The sequence below is a fragment of the Lolium perenne genome, chromosome 3, assembly GCF_019359855.2.
Source record: "Lolium perenne isolate Kyuss_39 chromosome 3, Kyuss_2.0, whole genome shotgun sequence".
Taxonomy (NCBI): domain Eukaryota; kingdom Viridiplantae; phylum Streptophyta; class Magnoliopsida; order Poales; family Poaceae; genus Lolium; species Lolium perenne.
The window spans coordinates 175,287,777-175,306,330 of record NC_067246.2 but is presented as its reverse complement, the minus strand read 5'-3'; the positions used below and the strand labels follow the sequence as shown (position 1 = coordinate 175,306,330).

The following is an 18,554-nucleotide window of genomic DNA, read 5'->3' as shown; positions in this document are numbered from 1 at the left end:
GGTTCTGTACTTGTACTCGCACCTATAAATCACACAATCATTAATGCAGGCGTGGTATTTTTCGTGCGGTAGGTCAAGGGGACACACGACTTTCTTGGCCTCCTCGGTACTACTTGGCAATGTGTTCCCCCCCGGGAGACGATCGTGCCAGAATTTTAAGTTCTTGCTGAAGCTGGAATCGGTCCACTTGTTTTGCGTCTTCATCTGCAGGTAATCAAGCGTTACATGCAAGCGCGTATCCTGCGGACGACACCCAGGAAAGATCGGAGTCATCCCGTCTTTCTCCATTTGCGACAGCTTGGCTCTCTCTAGCTGCAACTCTATCGTTGCTCGTCTCCTGGAGGAGAAGATCTTGAACATGAGAGTCCCGCAAGGCCGAAATTAGCGGGGTCGCACCGGAATCTTCTTCTTCATCATGATGATCTTCTCCGCCGGCATCTTCTTCTTCATGATGATCTTCTCCGCCGACTTCTTCTTCATGATGATAGTCCCCGTCGGCATGATGATAGTCTTCTTCATGATGATAGTCATCTCGCTCGACATGGTCTTCATGCGCACCATTTGATGGGGCCGGCCGCGCCTGGTTGTCTTGCATGAAACCGCGCCTCGGCAGTGCTCCTCCGGTTGTCCGGAATCAGGGTTGATCCAGCGCTCGAGTTTGCATGATCGACACGGACATCTTATCTGGCGCCTATTGTTCCGAATCATGTCCTCCTTCGCGTCTATCTTGTATCTAGAGATTCGAGCGGAACTCATCGAGAGGACCATGCTTGCCTGCAAATGGTATACATAGAACAGGAAATTAGAACTGCAACAAATGCACACACATGCATGGGCCGTACCTCTCCTCAAGGTATTACATGGAGAGGAAAAATTCGGCATGACCTCTCCTCAAAGTAGGACATATGGGTAGTGCAAAATTTGCCGAAACGGAAATGAATTAACATTTCGGCAAACATCCATGCACCACACCGGCACACACACAAGCGCTTCACCTGCAACAAGCATCCATACACACGACGACCACACAAGATTTACAAGCATATGCATGTCTCCTCCAAGCATATGTATGTCTCCTCCAACTACTCACCTTGTAGATTCGATACCGAGACGAGACCGCGATCGATGAGTTCGAGAGGAGGAGAGAGTATGGAGACCCTTCTCCTCAACTCCAATTATGTATCAACCAAAGTAAGTGCAATAAATACCCAATCAAGTGAAAAGTAGAGCCAAAATGGTATGAGAGAGAAGGGGGGGACGAGCTAGATGGAGGAAGAAGAATGGCTTGTGTAGTGTGGTAGGTGGGAGGTTGGCTCACTTTTGTATATCTGGTTCGCTAATTCTGTGGCGCACCGAGCACGGTGTGCCACAGAATACCTTATTTCTGTGGCGCACGGTCGTCGTGCGTCACAGAATAAGGAATTTCTGTGGCGCACTGGGGTACGTGCGCCATAGAAATAGTAAAACCAATGATTGGGTGTGACAGGTTGTGGGTCCCACCAAGTTTCTGTGGCGCACGGTTCGCTGGTGCGCCACAAAATTAAGCTATTTCTGTGGCGCACCTTGCCTGGTGCGCCACAAAATTAGTTTCTGTGGCGCATTTTTAACGGTGCGCCACAGAACTAAGCTCCGCCTATAAGGGTTTTCCTACTAGTGTCCCTTGCGGCCAGATCCGTTGGTCTCTCGTGCGATGCCGCCGGCCATCTCTTCGTTGTAGATAGCGGGGTGGAGAGTCCAGGGCGTGGTGGTGGGGTGCTACTGTCGTCTCGTGGTCGTGTTTCCGTGCAAATTTCCCCTTTCTACTACATCAAACCGACATAACCATCCACGCGTCTCCCTCCTGCCGACCTTGAGATTAGCCGCCGCAAAAAGGTTGACGCAACCCGAGCCCAACAAGAGCAACGGGCGAAGCGAACCAGAAGACGCAATCTTCCCAGCGGGTGGGGCCCGCGAAAGAGACTGGACGAACGCTCACGAGCTCTCCCAACACTGGGAGCTTAGTGCTCTTTAGAGATATTATGATATAGATAGAGTTGTTGGTGATGTGTTGTGGGGTTCAAAACATGACGGCCGCCACAACAGTCAGTTTGATTAACCACGATGTCGCCTGCTTCTTCAGACGCACGAAGAATACCTCAGTTTTTTTCATTTGAGGGAGAAGAAGACCACGGTTTTTTTTTGAAATTTAAAACCACTCTATTAAGCAAGCAGCAAGCCGCCTCATTAAAAACCTTCCAGCCCCCTTAGGAACCCTGGAAGGAAAAGAGTGGGTTTGGAACCTGCTGCCGCGATCACAGTATAGTTACATCATCAAGGAGAGGTTGGAGGAGGAAGCTTGGGGGTTCATCGACCCAATTACAATCATCTTTAGAATTAAAATACTGCCTAGCTATAGTATGAGCTACATTATTCATCTCATGTGGATAAAACTTGAACTCCACCTTCCCAATGATACCAACTTTTGCTAGGCAATCCGCATAAATTGCAATAGTGTCATTCCACATCCAACAGTAATGGATTACCTCAGTGCAATCAGACTCGGCTTCAACAAAATTACAATCTTTTTGAATTGCGAGCAAAAGACCCTCTTGCATTGCCATCGCTTCTGCCATAGATGTCGATGGAACTTGTGCAATAAACTTGCTAGAAGCAGCAATAAAATTCCCAGTGTGATCTCTAAGGATAGCACCAGTGGCACCAGTCGAATCATCAATATTGAAAGCTGCGTCTACATTAAGTTTAATATATCTTGATCTTGGTTTCTTCCATACCTTCTTCTCCGGCACATACGATAATGAGACCGATTTTGCAGAGTTCGCAGATATAGCACGAATAGTTGCGGCACATCGATACACAGGAGGAATAGGTTCACTGTGAGATTGGTTTCTCCTAAGCCACCACACATACCAGGCGCCAATAGCAACTATCTCCGGGATCATGATTGAAGAGTATCCAGGAGCAGCAACGGGATTAGCGATTAGCAATTCCTTCAGGACATCAGGCCCAAGGCGATCACCAGTACATGCATTATTGATCAAAGACTCTAATCCCAACGCCTTCCAGTGCTGCCCCATCACATTTGAAAATCATATGGAGAATATCCTCATCATTAGAATTACATAAAGGGCAAATCCCCAAGGTTCCAATATGCCGATTGAACAAAATAGACTTCAGAGGCAGTATACCATGCATGGCCCTCCAACAAAAGATTTTTACCTTTGCAGATACATTTAATTTTCATAGGATTCTCCAAATGAAACTATTAAAATCTGTACCTTGAATAAGAGATCGACATGTAGTGCCATTAAATTGGTGTCGCCATTCAATATGGTATGCGGATTTTACCGAAAAAACTCCAGATTTAGTAGCATGCCAAGAAGTCATCAAAAGAGTTGTAAGCCAAAGGAATCTGGAGAATACGCTGAACATCCACATGGTTAAAAATCGAGGTAAGGATATCATGCTCCCACTGTCCAGTGTAGGGATCAATTAGATCATTCACCATTATAATAACAGTTCCTCTACGCTGAAGAAGACACCCTACAATCAGGGCTAGTTGGAATCCAAGGATCACTCCAGATATTAACCGACCTACCATCACCAACCCTCTAAATATAACATCTTTTAAACATCTGAATGCCGGCAATAATGCTTTGCCATGTGAATGAGGATCCCGATTTTGGCCCTGCTTTCAAGATGTTGCCATCCGAATAGTACTTTTTCTCAACACTTGAGCATAAAGAGAATTTGGATCAGCGATCAACCTCCAAACTTGTTTTGCCAACATTGCCAAGTTGAACGAGTGGAGGTCACGAAAACCCATGCCACCCTCTCTTTTCGAAAAACAGAGTTTCCACCATGCATACCAGTGCATTTTCTTTCCTTGATCATCATCTCACCAATAATGTGCAATAACATCGGTGATTTTCTTGAAATATTCTTTGGCAAAAGAAAGACCCCCATTGCATAAATAGGTATAGCTTGAGCAACAACCTTGAGAAGAATCTCCTTACCACCCATAGAGAGAAACTTTTCCTTCCAACCTTTTAGACGTTGCATAATTCTTTTAACAAGGTGCAGAAAATAGTCACTTTTGTCAGCTCCAACAAGTGCTGGTAGCTCCAAATATTTATCAGAAGAAGACCACAGTTGATCGATCGAGCGCGCAACCAGGTGGAGGAGCTAGACACTTGGTCAATGTTTGGGATATTGGAATGTCCATCATATCATTCACTCAATGATTATTGCCAATGACATGTGTGTCTATGATCGGGAAACCTCGATCATCGATTAACCTCAATGAACAAGTTTGTGAATACTCGCTAGGGAATCTTGGTTTATTTACAATACCACATGTGCAAAAATGTTTCCGATTAATGCAGTTATAGCATGACACGAAACTATAATAAACTATTAATATATAGTAATAAATACTACTCCCTCCGATCCGAAAAAGTGTCAGACTGTTAGTACAATTGCGTTTTTCTAATTAAACCCTTCTAAAAATTGGTTAGTCTAATTGTCTTATTGCTGTCCGGGCAAAGAGGCATGGGCTCCAGATCAGGAGGCTTACCACGGAGGAGACCAGGTAGATCTCCGCCGCCGGCCAGGCGGCAAGTCCGCCCTGCGATGGTGAGCAACTGGGCTGCAACCGACGGCAGGTCGAGGGATTACGTTTCCTTGTGCGTGTGGGTGTGTGGCCGCCGCATCGAGGTGCCCCCCGGCCGTGCGCGCGACGTGGCATGCGAACTCGACGGAGCGGCACGCGGGGATGCACGCACGCGCCGGCGAGCAAGCCCATCACGACAACATGGTTCGTGGGTAGCGCCGCCACCATGGCTGTGGTTTTATTTTTGAGATGATCTCTGTTCGTGGGAAGAAAGCGATTGAGTGGTCCTCGTTAATTGCTCTGCGTGAGTTTCGGCTGCGTTCAGTTCAGTGGAGTGCGGGTTGAATAGAATACAAACACGAGGTTTTTTCTGTAAGAGTCCATCCGACACTTTTTTCGGACCAGAGGGAGTATTTATTATTTGCCTCTAATGCACTATATCCAACACTTGGGCCCTCGACGACGTGGTAAGTACACCCATTACCAAGCATCGCGCCGGCGACGAAGGACACCGAGGGAGGAGAAGAACTTCATCCGCTGCCGAGCCGGTACACGCAGGGGTCTAATCTCGTCGCACGCGGGTAGGCCATCCACGTGCTGCATCTCGCCGTTGACCGATAGCTTCGGCCCAAGCCCGGGAGCTCATGCCGCCGCAATTCTCGATGGGGCGTCGTGCGCCTGATCTGCCCCACACCTCCCCACGTCGCTGCACGTCCCGACCGCTCGCCCCCTCCGCGGATGGTGCCAACGATGAGAAGAAAGAGATGGGCTGGAGAAGAAAGATGAATCTGATATGTGGGCATGTCTTGTCAGTGAGAGAATTTGTATTCCTGGCGGGGATTATCATTTTTTCGTGAGGCAAACAGATCCAGGGTTTGATTTAGATCGGAATTGCAAATTTCAGGTATAAACGACAGAGATTTAAAGTTTTGGTTCATTTGACCGAACCGAACCTCTACGAAAATTCAGGGTTGCTTGTACGTCAGCTCCGCCATTGCTTGTTTCGCTCGGATACCGGGTTTGAGTCGTGTCAGGTCACGACTCTAAATACGGCTCAACTTTTTCTTGCTCAGCGCTGTACTGCGGGCAAATATCAAAACTCCTCGAAACTCGACGCAACAGAACAAACAAACGAACTCCGATATCCCCGACGAGAGTGACGGAGAGGCGGACGATGACGACTTCGGCGGCGGCGAGGGACCAGCACCTGGATGAGCTCCGCGCGCTCATGGCGGCGCACTCGCCGCCGATACACGCGCTCCTCGTCCCCTCCGAGGACGCGCATCAGGTCCTTACCCCCGCCGCCCGCGCCGATCAGATCCGGCCGGGCTAGATTGCGCCGGCTTGAGGGTTTTATGATCTCTTTCTCTTCTGTTCTACTGTGCCTGATGATTGACAAGGATTTTCCCATGCAGAGCGAGTACGTTTCGGAGCGGGACAAGCGGCGGCAGTTCATCTCGGGATTCACTGGGAGCGCTGGTGAGTGCGGGCTTAATTCATCCGTCCTCTTAATTTTTTAGTCGATCGCTCCTTCCCGGATGGCAACCAGTTTAGAGTTTAGACATGGTTAACGCAGCACGAATGGCTATCTTAATGTCATATATAGTAAAATCTTCGAGCCTCTCTTGTTCTTTCTCCATAGCCACAAACCCACGAGGAACCAATGTTCAAAGCTGCACTTCAGTGGTATCCCATCGGCGAGGCTGGTTTTTACCATATCCGTGGTACCTTCATGCTCTGGCATATTATTATTTACTGCACAAGGAAGCATAGTTGCTGCAGTAGGCTTGCTGATCCCAATATCTTTTTGCTCTGCTCATATGTTAAATCGCATTGCATGGGTAGGGTAGGTTAGCGGTTGAAACCTTAAAGCCATAACTGAACTAAAATGTTTCTTCGGACTGGATTATTTGAATATTGCTGAAAGTAAATCAGTATGTGCTTTGCTTGAACCAGCAACAATAAGCTAGCAAGTGGTTCTTTGGGGGGGTGTAGAAGTTTTCTATTTTGTTGGTATCTTCACTCGATCAGATCATGAAACATATTTCTTTGCATCGAGAAGGGCATAACTGATTTGTGTGATATGGTTGTACTTACATGTCTAAGTGTGGTTGCTGCATGTCTGATGTTCATTTATATCCTTTGAATTAGTTATCCTTAGGAGTTGGTTAGTTCCTTAGTTGGTGTGTCACCGTAATTCCTATACAGGGTTGGCTCTTATCACTGCAAAGGAGGCGTTATTGTGGACAGATGGACGGTACTTCTTGCAGGCCACACAACAACTCAGTGACCGCTGGAAACTCATGCGCATGGGAGAAGACCCACCAGTCGAAGTATGGATAGCTGATGTAAGTACTGACCTTCTTTCCTCAGAACGTTTCCAATTCAACTTTGTAATCTACCGCACAAAACCCATAGCTGATGAGGAATCTACCATGTTGCCGGTTTTGAATTCTGCCACACAATGATGTGAAACTACGAATGTAGTTTTCTTTCACCGTTGCAAGCTTGTCTCGTTAGAATTCTTTTATATAGGTAAATGTTGAGTTTCAGCATCTAAGTGAATACATGAAGCGGTCTGTAAACTTTTGCTTGTTATTTCTTCCAGAGTTGAAGGATATATCAAAATTGTGAATGCCTTGATGTCATTGCCATCTCACCATATTAAACTGAAATTAAAAAGCTACTGTACTTGATCTTTCTGTTCTTAACAAATCTTATAGATCGAGATAGTTTTGTTTGTTTCTGACGAGTATTACTATCTATAACTAACCCTGTGAAAAAAATACTAAACCTGCTATCTGGCTGTCAGAATCTATTGGATGGAGCGGTTATTGGAATTGATTCATGGTGCATCTCGGTTGACTGTGCTCAGAGATATGAACAAGCATTTTTAAAGAAGAATCAAATGTTGCTTGAACTTTCTTCTGACTTGATTGATGAAGTATGGAAAGAGCGTCCTCCCAATGATGCTCTACCAGTAAATGTCCACCCCGTAGAATTTACTGGGCGTAGTGTAGCGGAAAAGATAAAGGAGTTAAGAGAAAAATTACAACATGAAAAGGCTACTGCCATTGTAATTACTGCTCTTGATGAGGTATATATGTTTTATTCATTTATTACAATCTATTAAATTTAGTATGTCAATTAATTTCTCAAATGGTCGTACGATGTGTTGCCATTTCAATTTTTTTCTTTCTTTTTAGGTTGCTTGGTTGTACAACGTTCGAGGAGATGATGTGCATTATAGCCCGGTGGTTCATTCTTATGCAATTGTAACCTTGCACAATGCCTTCTTTTATGTGGATAAGAGAAAAGTAACAAACGAGGTCAGTGAATAACATGAATATTTGGGCAACGAATACACCGAATATTTATTCGTTTGCAACTCCCTTGTTTTGGTGTTAATGCTGATCATATTAAATGGGCTGCAATGCAATATACCTTTGTTGTCATTCTTTGGTGCAGGTTGAGAACTACATGGCTGGAAATGGTATTGATATTAGAGAGTACCATATGGTTCAACCAGACGTGAGCTTACTTTCGTCTGGACAGCTACAAGGTTCTGTAGTTAATGGTAACTTGCACGTGGAGAAGGATATCAAGGGGCAGGAGCATTCAAAAATTTGGATTGATTCAAATTCTTGTTGCCTTGCACTCTACTCAAAACTCAAACAAGATCAAGTTTTGATGCTGCAATCACCTATTGCTCTACCAAAGGCTGTCAAGGTTTGTTTTCTTTCTCTTTTAATCACGTGTTGAACAGAAATTTTGTGTGCCTGCAATTGCCTTTAGCTTCCTCAATAGACTATGGCCTAAAATCTCTCTCCCGAAATCTCTCACTGTTGAGAAAATTTATGCTTTACGATCAAGCATGGGAACTTGGCAGTTGCATGTGGGTAGTATGCACTGGATATATGAGCTGAGTAACTTAAGGGGCACTGGGAGTTCGGGAGGCAGCAATGAAGAAAAAGAAGTTTTCATTGAGTCACATAAATGGCTAGTTCATTTGTTATCAAGTATAATGAAGCGTTAAAAGTATTCTAATTGTATGTACAGCTAATTAAAGGCACTGATCTAATCCCTTTTGTTGAGAACATGTATCATCACATAAAAATATCTTTCATGTTAACATAGCTTAGAAGTATTTATGCAGAGCGCAGTTACAATAGTTTGCACTAGAAGTACATCCTTTTAGTATTTATGCAGAGCGCAGTTATAATAGTTCGCACTAGAAGTATATCAATACAATAGTTTGCACTAGAAGTATATCAATACAGCAGTTTGCACTAGGAGCATATCTTGTTCAAGTATTGTTTGTTTGTTTCATACTGCATTTGTAAAAGCTCATAGTGTGCATTTAAGTTAGTATGTGTGTACGTAAGATTAGCAATATATCCTTGCAAATTTAATCATTTAGCATATTGTTTTGCCTAAAGATTTTAGTTTCTTTGTAATGATTATATAGAATCCCATGGAGCTGGATGGTTTGAGGAAGGCACATATTCGTGATGGAGCGGCTGTTGTTCAATACCTGGCTTGGCTGGACAATCAGGTCAGTATAAATATATTTCTTATTTCTTATACTAGTATATACTGCATGAGTTAAAACATGGCATAAACATAGCGCTTCCCAGGATCATACCTATAGGGTTTTAAGCCACCTCGCCTCGCCACCATGTATGGGAACTCCAGCAAGGGATCCTAGTGACGCAGTTGCGCCCCTGCATGGCCCCCAACCTGCAGCTTCCACCATCCTCACTGCGCAGATCCTCCACACATCTGGCTTCTCAGCTGCCAAATCTGCTGCCCTCCATGCCCTCTCCGACATCACCTGCCGCTACATCACCTCCTTGGGCCGCACTGCCGTGGCCTTTGCCGAGGCCCGTGGCCGCACAGAACCCAACCTGCTCGATCTCATCCTCTCGCTTGAGGACCATGCACTTGTTGGTTTCCTGGGTGCGTCTGACCCTACTCGCCCTGTGCTCTGCTCTGGCGTGCTTTTGGAGCTCGTTGGATTTGCACACTTGGTAAGAGAGGTGCAGTTTATGAAGCTGCGGCCGAGGATGGGAGGATGGGATTCTCACAGAAAAGGGTGGGAGAGCTTTGCAGCAGCAGGGAAGGAGCCACCACTGAAACATGTGCCTCGGTGGCTGCCGTGCTTCCCCGAGGAACAGGAGGCGAAGTTGGAGGCCAAGAATGAAGACGAGACTAAGGCAAGGTGGGAAGTACGTAGGGTAGTTGAAGTGGAGGCTGAGCAGATGTCGAAGGTGAATGGTCATTGCATGGAGGGCAGGGGAGCGGTGCCAGAGAAGAGGGGTAAGGTGCAGTTTCTCATGTATGGGAAGAAGCGGAGGTGGGAGTCGAAAAGTGCGGTGGTGGATTAGAATTTCTTATGGAGAACTATGAAAACTTATGGTAAAATTGCTTTGAAACTGGCGGTTGAACTCATGTTATTGCAGTAGACATAGCATGATGAATTTACATCTGAGACTCTGAGTATCTGGCATGGAGCTTGTATAATGATGTAGCATGTTTACTAAGGATCCTGTTCAATATGTTAGCTGTTATTTGCTTTTTCTTATGTTATTAATCTAATTTCGTATTCCTCTGATGGTAGATGCAAGAGCACTATGGGGCCTCTGGTTACTTTAGTGAGGCAAATGGATCACAGAAGAAGGAGCATTTGTAAGTTTCCCCTATTATGCTTGCAGTTTGTTTTTGCGCATCCTGTGAGCTGTTTTAGTATATGCAAATGTAGAGTCAAGCATTATATGTACTTCAAACTTCTATATGTTGAGTATGCTGCTAGCCATGTTACTTACTTTTCTGGAGTTGGAATATGTATAGAAGTGCCTATGTCTTATACTATAAAACTGTAAGCAGCTTCATGATAAACTTGGAACTTATTAACTAGTTCTATAGGTGCATCCCATGTAGTCCAAGTTCCAACTATCAGGATGATTTTTTGCTTTGCATCTTAGTCTTGCATATCTTGCATCTATGCTAGATGACGTATTTGCCAATTTATTTGAATTTCATCTCTGGCCCCACATTGCTTGCGCCCTGCATCTGCTTATTTTTTTACTGTTGTTTATTAGAGACACAGAGACCAGTGTACATTTGATTGTGTTAATCTGTTCTTTTTTGTCTTTCAGGGAAAAAGTAAAACTTACCGAGGTTTCTGTCAGTGATAAACTGGAAGGCTTCCGTGCGGAGAAAGAGGTATGCTGCAGGTTTTTTGGAATTTACCAGCGCAGCAAAAGTCACCTGTAGTAATTATGAAATTTGCTAAATGGAACCACTATTCATGTTCTTGTGAGCCAGTTTTACCGACTTCTCTAACTACACATTATATGGTTTGAAACAATTGTAAACTGGGTCTGAGATAAGGCACCCAGGTGCCTGTTAATTTTATTTGTAACTCTAAGAGTGGTGTTTACTTTCTTTGCGGTAATTCAGTAAACTTTAACTACGAAGTTACTATGTTGAGATGACATTGATGACTAATATGTGGTATTGTTATGTTTTCTTTTGGAACATTGTATCTTGAAGTACTTGTTCATTTGGAACATCATTTCTTGAACAACTTGAACATCTTTTCTTAGCATATTTGTAGATGAATATGTGCATATTTCAAAACCCATTCCTTGTGAGGATTTTGCATTCAGTATTTTGATACATAGCGGCTTTGACCACTCATTATTTGTTTCTGCAGCATTTCAAAAGTTTGAGTTTTCCTACGATTTCGTCTGTGGGCCCAAATGCAGCAATAATTCACTATTCACCTGAGGCAAATACATGTGCTGAGCTTGATGCTGATAAAATATATCTATGTGACTCTGGGGCACAGGTTGAGTACATATCTGTCTCGAACTGTTTCTATTTGCTGACTTCTTAGGATCTAATGACTTCACTGCTGGTATACTTGCAGTACCTGGATGGTACTACAGACATTACAAGAACTGTACATTTTGGTAAACCCTCAGAGCATGAGAAGTCGTGCTACACAGCTGTAAGTTTAATTTTGAATACTTAATTAGTTCTTATAATTTATAATTCACTATGAGATATAATGTCATCCTCTACATTTTTTTTTATATTTATTTCCTCAAGCATTGTGCTTTCACGTGTTCTCTTTGCATGCTTCACATTATGAACTCTCCACTTTCGGAGTGAAAGGATGCCACGCCTGACTAGCCTTTTGACTGTCCAACAAGCAGTTTTGGGCCTTGAGCTTACCGCTTAACCTTGTTATTGCGGTAGTAGTTTAGTCCGTGAGATGGTCATGTTTTTCTAAACACTCTAAACTTGATCGTCATGCAAGAAGCAGACACCATCTAACCTGTTTGCTCAGCTACTATAGTACTTTTACACCAAACTATTTGTTCGACTGAAAATAAAATAGACGAAGAGAAATTCTGAATTTCTGTCCCATTATTCTGCTTTAAAAACACTTTTTAGTAATCTACTAATAAAGTGTCAGGTTGATATTTGAAGTAAGATTGCCTCCTCTCGCCCCCTTATGTATGTATAACAATCTTCAAAAATCTCCTTTTATTAATCACATTTACTGTCTGGGCCTCACCTACAGTTTTCGCTAAAAAATTGAAGAAGGCATGCTATTTATTTCCATAAAGTAAACTAATCCTGATCTTAAAAACTATGCTTATGTTTGATACCTTGCTGATACCAAAGTATAGGCATGCTATGATCATTCACATGTAGATAATTCCTACATTAATGTTGATTATTTGAACTACTTATGTGTGATCCCTTGCTGATACCATAGTGATATTGAATGTTGAAATTAGGTTTTGAAAGGCCACATCGCGCTAGATGCTGCTGTCTTTCCTAATGGGACGACAGGTGAGTTGTTTCTCATTGATCTTACAAATCGTGTATCCTGTCTGAAGTTAGGTCATAGGTGGACACTATCCAAAGTAAAAATAGCGCCTTGCAATTTATGGGGTGTAGTTACTACAAGGAAAACAAAATAATTATCTCCAAAGCTAATTATCTTCCAGAACCTTGCTGGTTAATATAAGTTGTGCTCCAGTTTGTTTGTGGTGAGTCAGAGGTTACCCAGTTATAATGTCCTAAAGTTATGCACATCTTTTGACTCTGTTAACCTTTTTCAGAGATTTATTGATATTGAAACATATCATATTGTGGTAGTAATAATAATTTCTTTACAACTGGGTTGATAAATATGGGGAGAACGAGCACCAAATAATGGACATTTGTACAGTTGAGCATTAGCATGATAAAAAATGTTTTATCATGGATGCTGAAAGCTTCTCCCTCTTTGATACTTCAATCTTCAAATGGGAACTCCATTGACCACACTGAAGTTCTGTAGATAATAATGAACTACTGGCCACTTGAGATTAATCGCTATACTTCCAAAGTTAATTATTTGTACACCAATCCACCTGCATGTTATATGTATGGAAAAGATAATTATTTTATTTTTAAATTATTTGTCACTAGTTTCATTGTAAGACTCAACGTTGCTTGTAGGGCATTCTCTTGACATTCTTGCTAGAACCCCACTGTGGAAAAATGGTCTTGACTACCGGCATGGCACAGGCCACGGAGTCGGATCTTATTTGAATGTTCATGAAGGTCAGATGGGTGGCAGATCCACTTATTTTCTCTTCACTCATCTGAATGAATATGTCATGAATTTTTAAACAAACTTTCTTCTTTTCTTTTAACCAGGCCCTCATCTAATTAGCTTCAGACCTTCTGCTCGAAATGTACCACTGCAAGCATCAATGACTGTAACCGACGGTCAGTGAAGATCTGAGCCAACACTGCTAATTTTTTTACTGAGAGCTGTTTACACTTTGAAAAATGGATACACTTGGTATTCAAGTATTAATCTTGCTGTCTCAAGATTTTAGGGAGCATAAAGTTGCATAATCTTTTGTTGCAGAGCCTGGTTATTATGAAGATGGAAACTTTGGTATAAGGTTGGAGAATGTTCTTATAGTCAAAGAGGCCGACACAAAATTTAATTTTGGAGCGAAGGGTTTCTTGTCATTCGAACATATAACATGGGTAAGCATTGCTCGTTCATTTTCCAGCACAATAGATGTTATTTCCTTTCTCAACTTTGAGGCTTTGAGCATTACTTGTCCTGTGTTATTTCGTTCCAATTGGGACTTTTAATTAAGTAGCTAATATAGCCAACATTGTCATGGGAAAGTAGCTGCTTTCCTAGTCTCAGCTTTGTGATAAGGGTCCTGAATTTCACACTGTTTTGAGCCCGAAAATTCTATCCATTTCTACATTCTCTTAGATGGCTGATTGGCTTCTTATCCAAGTCAGTCTATTCTCTGTTTTTTTTTGTTGGTCTTAAGTATGTAAGATAGGATCTGATACATCATGAAATGGGTAACATGCGTCCTAGCAAGGAATCCCTTAAGAGGTCCCTTTGAAAAGGGAAGTAACGCTTCTATAAATCCTGCAGCGACGAGGCTCACATTATTTGCCAGTGATTGCAAATCTAACGTAGCAAACTCTGCAGGCCCACTGGCATACAAATTGTTGTATCCACCCGTTCACTTGTGCATTAATATGAACCAATAATAATTCCTCGTATATACTGATGAATTCCGTCCGTTATGCAGGCTCCATACCAGACAAAACTGATGAACACTGCCTTGATGACCCCTGCGGAGGTGGAATGGGTAAACTTGTACCACTCTGACTGCCGGAAAATCTTGGCGTCTTATCTGAATGATGAAGAGAAGGAATGGCTGCGGAAGGCCACCGAACCCATCACTATGAGCAGTTAAGCCAGACACTCCATGGCTACCGCTGTTGTGCAGCATGCGTGGATAGATGGCTGCTCCACGACTGCAATCAGTGTGAATACCAGCAAGTCTTGATTCGTTACGTATTTCGTGCTTCCAAGTAGAGTGAGGCCGGAAATGAAAATGATAAATGATACTGTCTGTTGGTAGATCAATTCAATATCTTCCAAATAAAAAGATTAGTTCAGTTCATGCTGGCACACATTTTTCGTCCTTTGATATTTTGGGACACATGAGATCCAAAACAATTCCCCTTAAAACTGAGCGTCCACTGTGTTTCATGTAACCTTCACGTAACCAGGCAGGATAACTAGAATTGACAAGTGAATATGTATTTCTCCTCTGACTAGAGAGAGGACAGAGGCACGTATAGGGACGCGTTTGGTTGCATAGGCCCGATTTGAGTTTGCTTCGTCGCATACTGTTCTTAGTCTCACCTGTATGTCAACATGGTGACTTACCTTACCTACAAGGCCTCGCAATGCCGGCTATCACGAAGCTAGACACTACCATGGCACCGCTGTTCACGTCGATCACAAGCATCACGCCGCCGATGTACACCACTGTTGACGCCGGTTAGAAGCATCAACATGTTGCTGACGATGTCGCCGAACACCACCGGTCACAAGCATCATCATGTCACCGGCCACAAAGACATCATCACCTTTCACGGCTGGTCAAAGCACCATGTCGATGACCACGAAGCATGACGCCATGTCGCCCTCCACGAAGCCTGACGCCACCATTCCGATGTCGTCCACGCCGCATGTCATGACAGCGTGAAAAAGAACACCATGATGTCGTCGTCCACGACGCTGCCGTTCATGTCATCGTTCACGTTAGCCAGACAACACCATGCCATTGCGGCGACGCCAGCGTATCACGGACGGCGCGCAGAAATAACGCCATGCCGCCACCGATGATGAGGATGGTCACCACCATGGATTATCACCTCTCAGTTTTCACCTACCATCACCATGTCAGTCATCCATGAAGTTGGCAAGCGAGAAGTTGAGCAGGGTACTCCAAAATATACTCACACATACTTACGAATTAGAGTATATCAGCGATTCATTTATCTATCAACACCGAAACAAAAATCTTTCAACACAAGAGTCATGCAGAATGGTGAGGTGAACCTGCTCCTCAAAGGAAATTTCAAACGATTGAGTGCGTGCTGACAAATTTGGTAAAATTTGCTCAAAACTTCATACACGAAATTTACGATTTACTACTGGCGTAACTCGAAACCGATTGTCGGAATTGATTCATATCATCGATACACATCCTTTTGATATACAACTAATTTTGATTTGAGGTACGCTTGTGTTGATTTGAACAGAGGGTGTGTGGAGTAGTTTAAGTGAGATTGAGCGGAGGCTATCAACCACACGCATTTTTTTCATATACAGCTTATTATGATTCGAAGTATGGTTATGTTGATTTAAATAGAGGGTGTGTGCAGTAGTTTAAAGGAGAGTGAGAGGCTACAGTAGAAATGACTGATTTGGGCGTTTCTCCCGCACCTGTTCATTCCACAGGTGTGATTTAAGAACGAGTTCATGTCGAAGGAGTCCACTAAACAAAACTGGCCAAAAACTATACCTCGGATGCGAGTCAAGAGAAGCTCAGGATACCAAACAGGCTCTAGACTACTAAACATATAAAATTCATTCCAAAATGAGGCGCACACAATAGTCTCACATAAGTAGTTGATAGCATGCATGGGCAATGAGCCACACATGAGCATACAGGAGTAGCGATACGTTCCCGTACGTGGATGGTCATCACACAAACTGCAGTAGTAGTATCATCGTAGATACTGTACTAGTACAGGCGCGCTGGCTGGCTGGCTGGATGGCTGGATGATGCTCAGACGTCTCTGTCTCGCTTGCACTCCGGCGACATGGCGGCGTATCGGTCGCGGTCGGTGCAGTAGTTGTAGATGGTGTGCTCCTTCCTGACCCATGCGAGGCGGCGGTACTGCTGGGCGTCGAGGTCGCGGAACTCGGCCTGGTCCCACCAGCGCGCGCCCTGGGTGGCGCAGAACTTGGCCTCGGCGGAGGCCTCGCAGCCGTCGACGTGGAAGCCGCGGTAGGAGGCGACGAAGGGCGCCTTGGACCAGTCCGTCTTCTCCCGCCCGCCGCGGGTGGCCCAGTCGTCGGCGTTCCACAGGCTGGAGTAGAGCTTCATCGGCTGGTCGAACGGGTAACGCACCCCGAGGTCCTTGCTGTTCTTGAACACGCGGATCGGGGTGTCGTCCACGAAGAACCTGCGATGCGCGCGAGCCACACAACACAATGTCTGTCAGTGTTATTTCTCGTTGCATTTTACATACAGTATTATAAAGGCTATAAAATCTATGGCGTGCCAATATGTCAGACATCCTGTCGAGCTCAACTTTGCACTACTTTTCAGGTACATGGACGGTGCAGTGAAATGCCCCCCTCTCTACTGCAGTACTGCACAACCCACGAGCCTACTATGGCATGGCATCATTGTCTTGCCTGGAGCAGTGACCCTACCCTTTGGGTACATGTACACGCGCCGCTCATCTACTGCACATGCGCGCCATCTTGCCTCATGTGCTGCTGCTGCTGCCTTCTCTAGGATATTATATATGCTTTGGGCAGTACTACGTACACTATTAAGACAAAAATGAATTTCAATATTGAGTCGCACAAATCTTAGCTAGACAGTGAAATCTACTGATACTAGTATAGTTCTTCTGTCTCAAATATTCCAACCATTATTAACACAACTACTCCAGTGACAAAAGTTAGCGGTCGATACTTATATACTCCAGAAAGAATAACTGTCTCTGCAAGTACCAAGAGTAGCGGAAGCAAAGGGAGGGGATTCGAGATTAGTTACGCGATCATGTAGAGGTTCCAGAGTACGGAGTAGGAGTGGTATTCCTTGGTTGGGTCGAACCAGAGGTAGATCCTCTGCTCCCGGTCGCCCTTCCCGCCGGAGAAGACGTTGGTCTGCAGGATGTAGGGCTGCCCCGTCCTGTTCCCCAAGAACTCGAAGTCGATCTCGTCGTGCTCAGAGTTCTGGGACGACAGCTGCAATCCAATCCACACTTCCATTATCAAGTCTAACAGAGACAGAGCAAGCATAAAAAATAAAGGAAAAGGAGATGCAATAATGGCGTACGTAGAATGCGGTGACTGTGCCGGCGGAGTCGCCGCCGACGAGCTTGATGTGCATGCTGAAGTGGCCGAAGAGGTAGGAGCCCTTGGTCTGGAAGCCCGTGCCGGTGGACTTGTCAAGGGACAGCTGCACCTCCCGCCCGCCGTTCAGGTACTGGATGTGGTCCTCAGCCCACGTCGGGACGTAGTTCTTCTCGAACGGCACGTCCACCGGCTTGCGTGGCGGCGCCGCCGCAGCGCCGTGCAGCAGCACCGCCACGGCCACGGCCGCGGCAAGGAGGAACCCCGCGGTTGCTGCCTTCATTTCCTCCCCCTGTGTTTCCCAGCTCCCTAGGCTTCACTTGCTGGCTGCCTAGTAACAATGGCCAGTGAGTGAGTGGCGGATGCTAAGAGTGGAGGAGTGTGGGCGTATTTATAGCTAGTAAGGCCTCTCGGTTTTATGGTTTTCTAGGAGTACTAGTATATATTGAATTAATTTGTTTTGCCGTGGCACTTCCTAATCGATCAAACAGTGGTAAGGGAGCCATGAGCGAGTGAGCCGACAGCCAGCTGCATCCACCGCATGGGGACGCCGACGAGCTTGCCAGGTGCAGTGCTTGTCTTGTGCGTGTCAGTCAGGTTGGCCCAGCCCCAGTTCAGCCATGGATGATTGATTTGATCGCCGGATCATGCACATCTCACAAGTTGCTGTAGTTGATGATTCGTTTAGAGCATCTCGACGGGTCCTCAAGAGTAGCGGCAGCACAGGAAGCAGATTTGGTGCAAATAAGCTTCCACTTTTCAAAATAATTAAAAATTGTAGTTCTGCATTTCAAAAAAGGTAAATTTCTTCCTTAAATACATACACATTTTATAAATACTTGTGCGAAGTTTTAGTGGAAATTGCATTGTATTTTAAGCTACATAAAAAAACAAATTTATGGTTATGTATAGGGGCAAATATTGGTCAGAATTTTGTATTCTTTT

The 18,554-nt window shown here is 44.5% G+C and overlaps 3 protein-coding genes across 3 annotated transcripts; 2 read left to right on the top strand and 1 right to left on the bottom strand.

Moving 5' to 3' along the window:
* Window positions 1–5,678: 5,678 nt before the first annotated feature.
* On the top strand, window positions 5,679–14,625 carry LOC127342666 (aminopeptidase P1). The gene is made up of 16 exons (XM_051368653.2): window positions 5,679–5,897; window positions 6,025–6,088; window positions 6,818–6,957; window positions 7,422–7,706; window positions 7,816–7,938; window positions 8,078–8,338; window positions 9,078–9,164; window positions 10,230–10,297; window positions 10,768–10,834; window positions 11,328–11,462; window positions 11,544–11,624; window positions 12,424–12,478; window positions 13,133–13,237; window positions 13,334–13,405; window positions 13,551–13,675; window positions 14,248–14,625. The coding sequence occupies exons 1-16, from the start codon at window positions 5,784–5,786 to the stop codon at window positions 14,413–14,415; spliced, it is 1,950 nt and encodes a 649-aa protein (XP_051224613.1). The 5' UTR covers window positions 5,679–5,783; the 3' UTR covers window positions 14,416–14,625.
* On the top strand, window positions 9,172–10,216 carry LOC127342667 (transcription initiation factor TFIID subunit 8-like). Its single transcript, XM_051368654.2, has one exon. The coding sequence runs from the start codon at window positions 9,292–9,294 to the stop codon at window positions 9,994–9,996; it is 705 nt and encodes a 234-aa protein (XP_051224614.1). The 5' UTR covers window positions 9,172–9,291; the 3' UTR covers window positions 9,997–10,216.
* Window positions 14,626–16,081: 1,456 nt separating the features above from the next.
* Window positions 16,082–17,984, bottom strand: LOC127342665 (probable xyloglucan endotransglucosylase/hydrolase). Its single transcript, XM_051368652.2, has 3 exons — window positions 17,593–17,984; window positions 17,308–17,501; window positions 16,082–16,705 (listed from the first exon to the last, which is right to left on the bottom strand). The coding sequence occupies exons 1-3, from the start codon at window positions 17,890–17,892 to the stop codon at window positions 16,306–16,308; spliced, it is 894 nt and encodes a 297-aa protein (XP_051224612.1). The 5' UTR covers window positions 17,893–17,984; the 3' UTR covers window positions 16,082–16,305.
* Window positions 17,985–18,554: the final 570 nt, after the last annotated feature.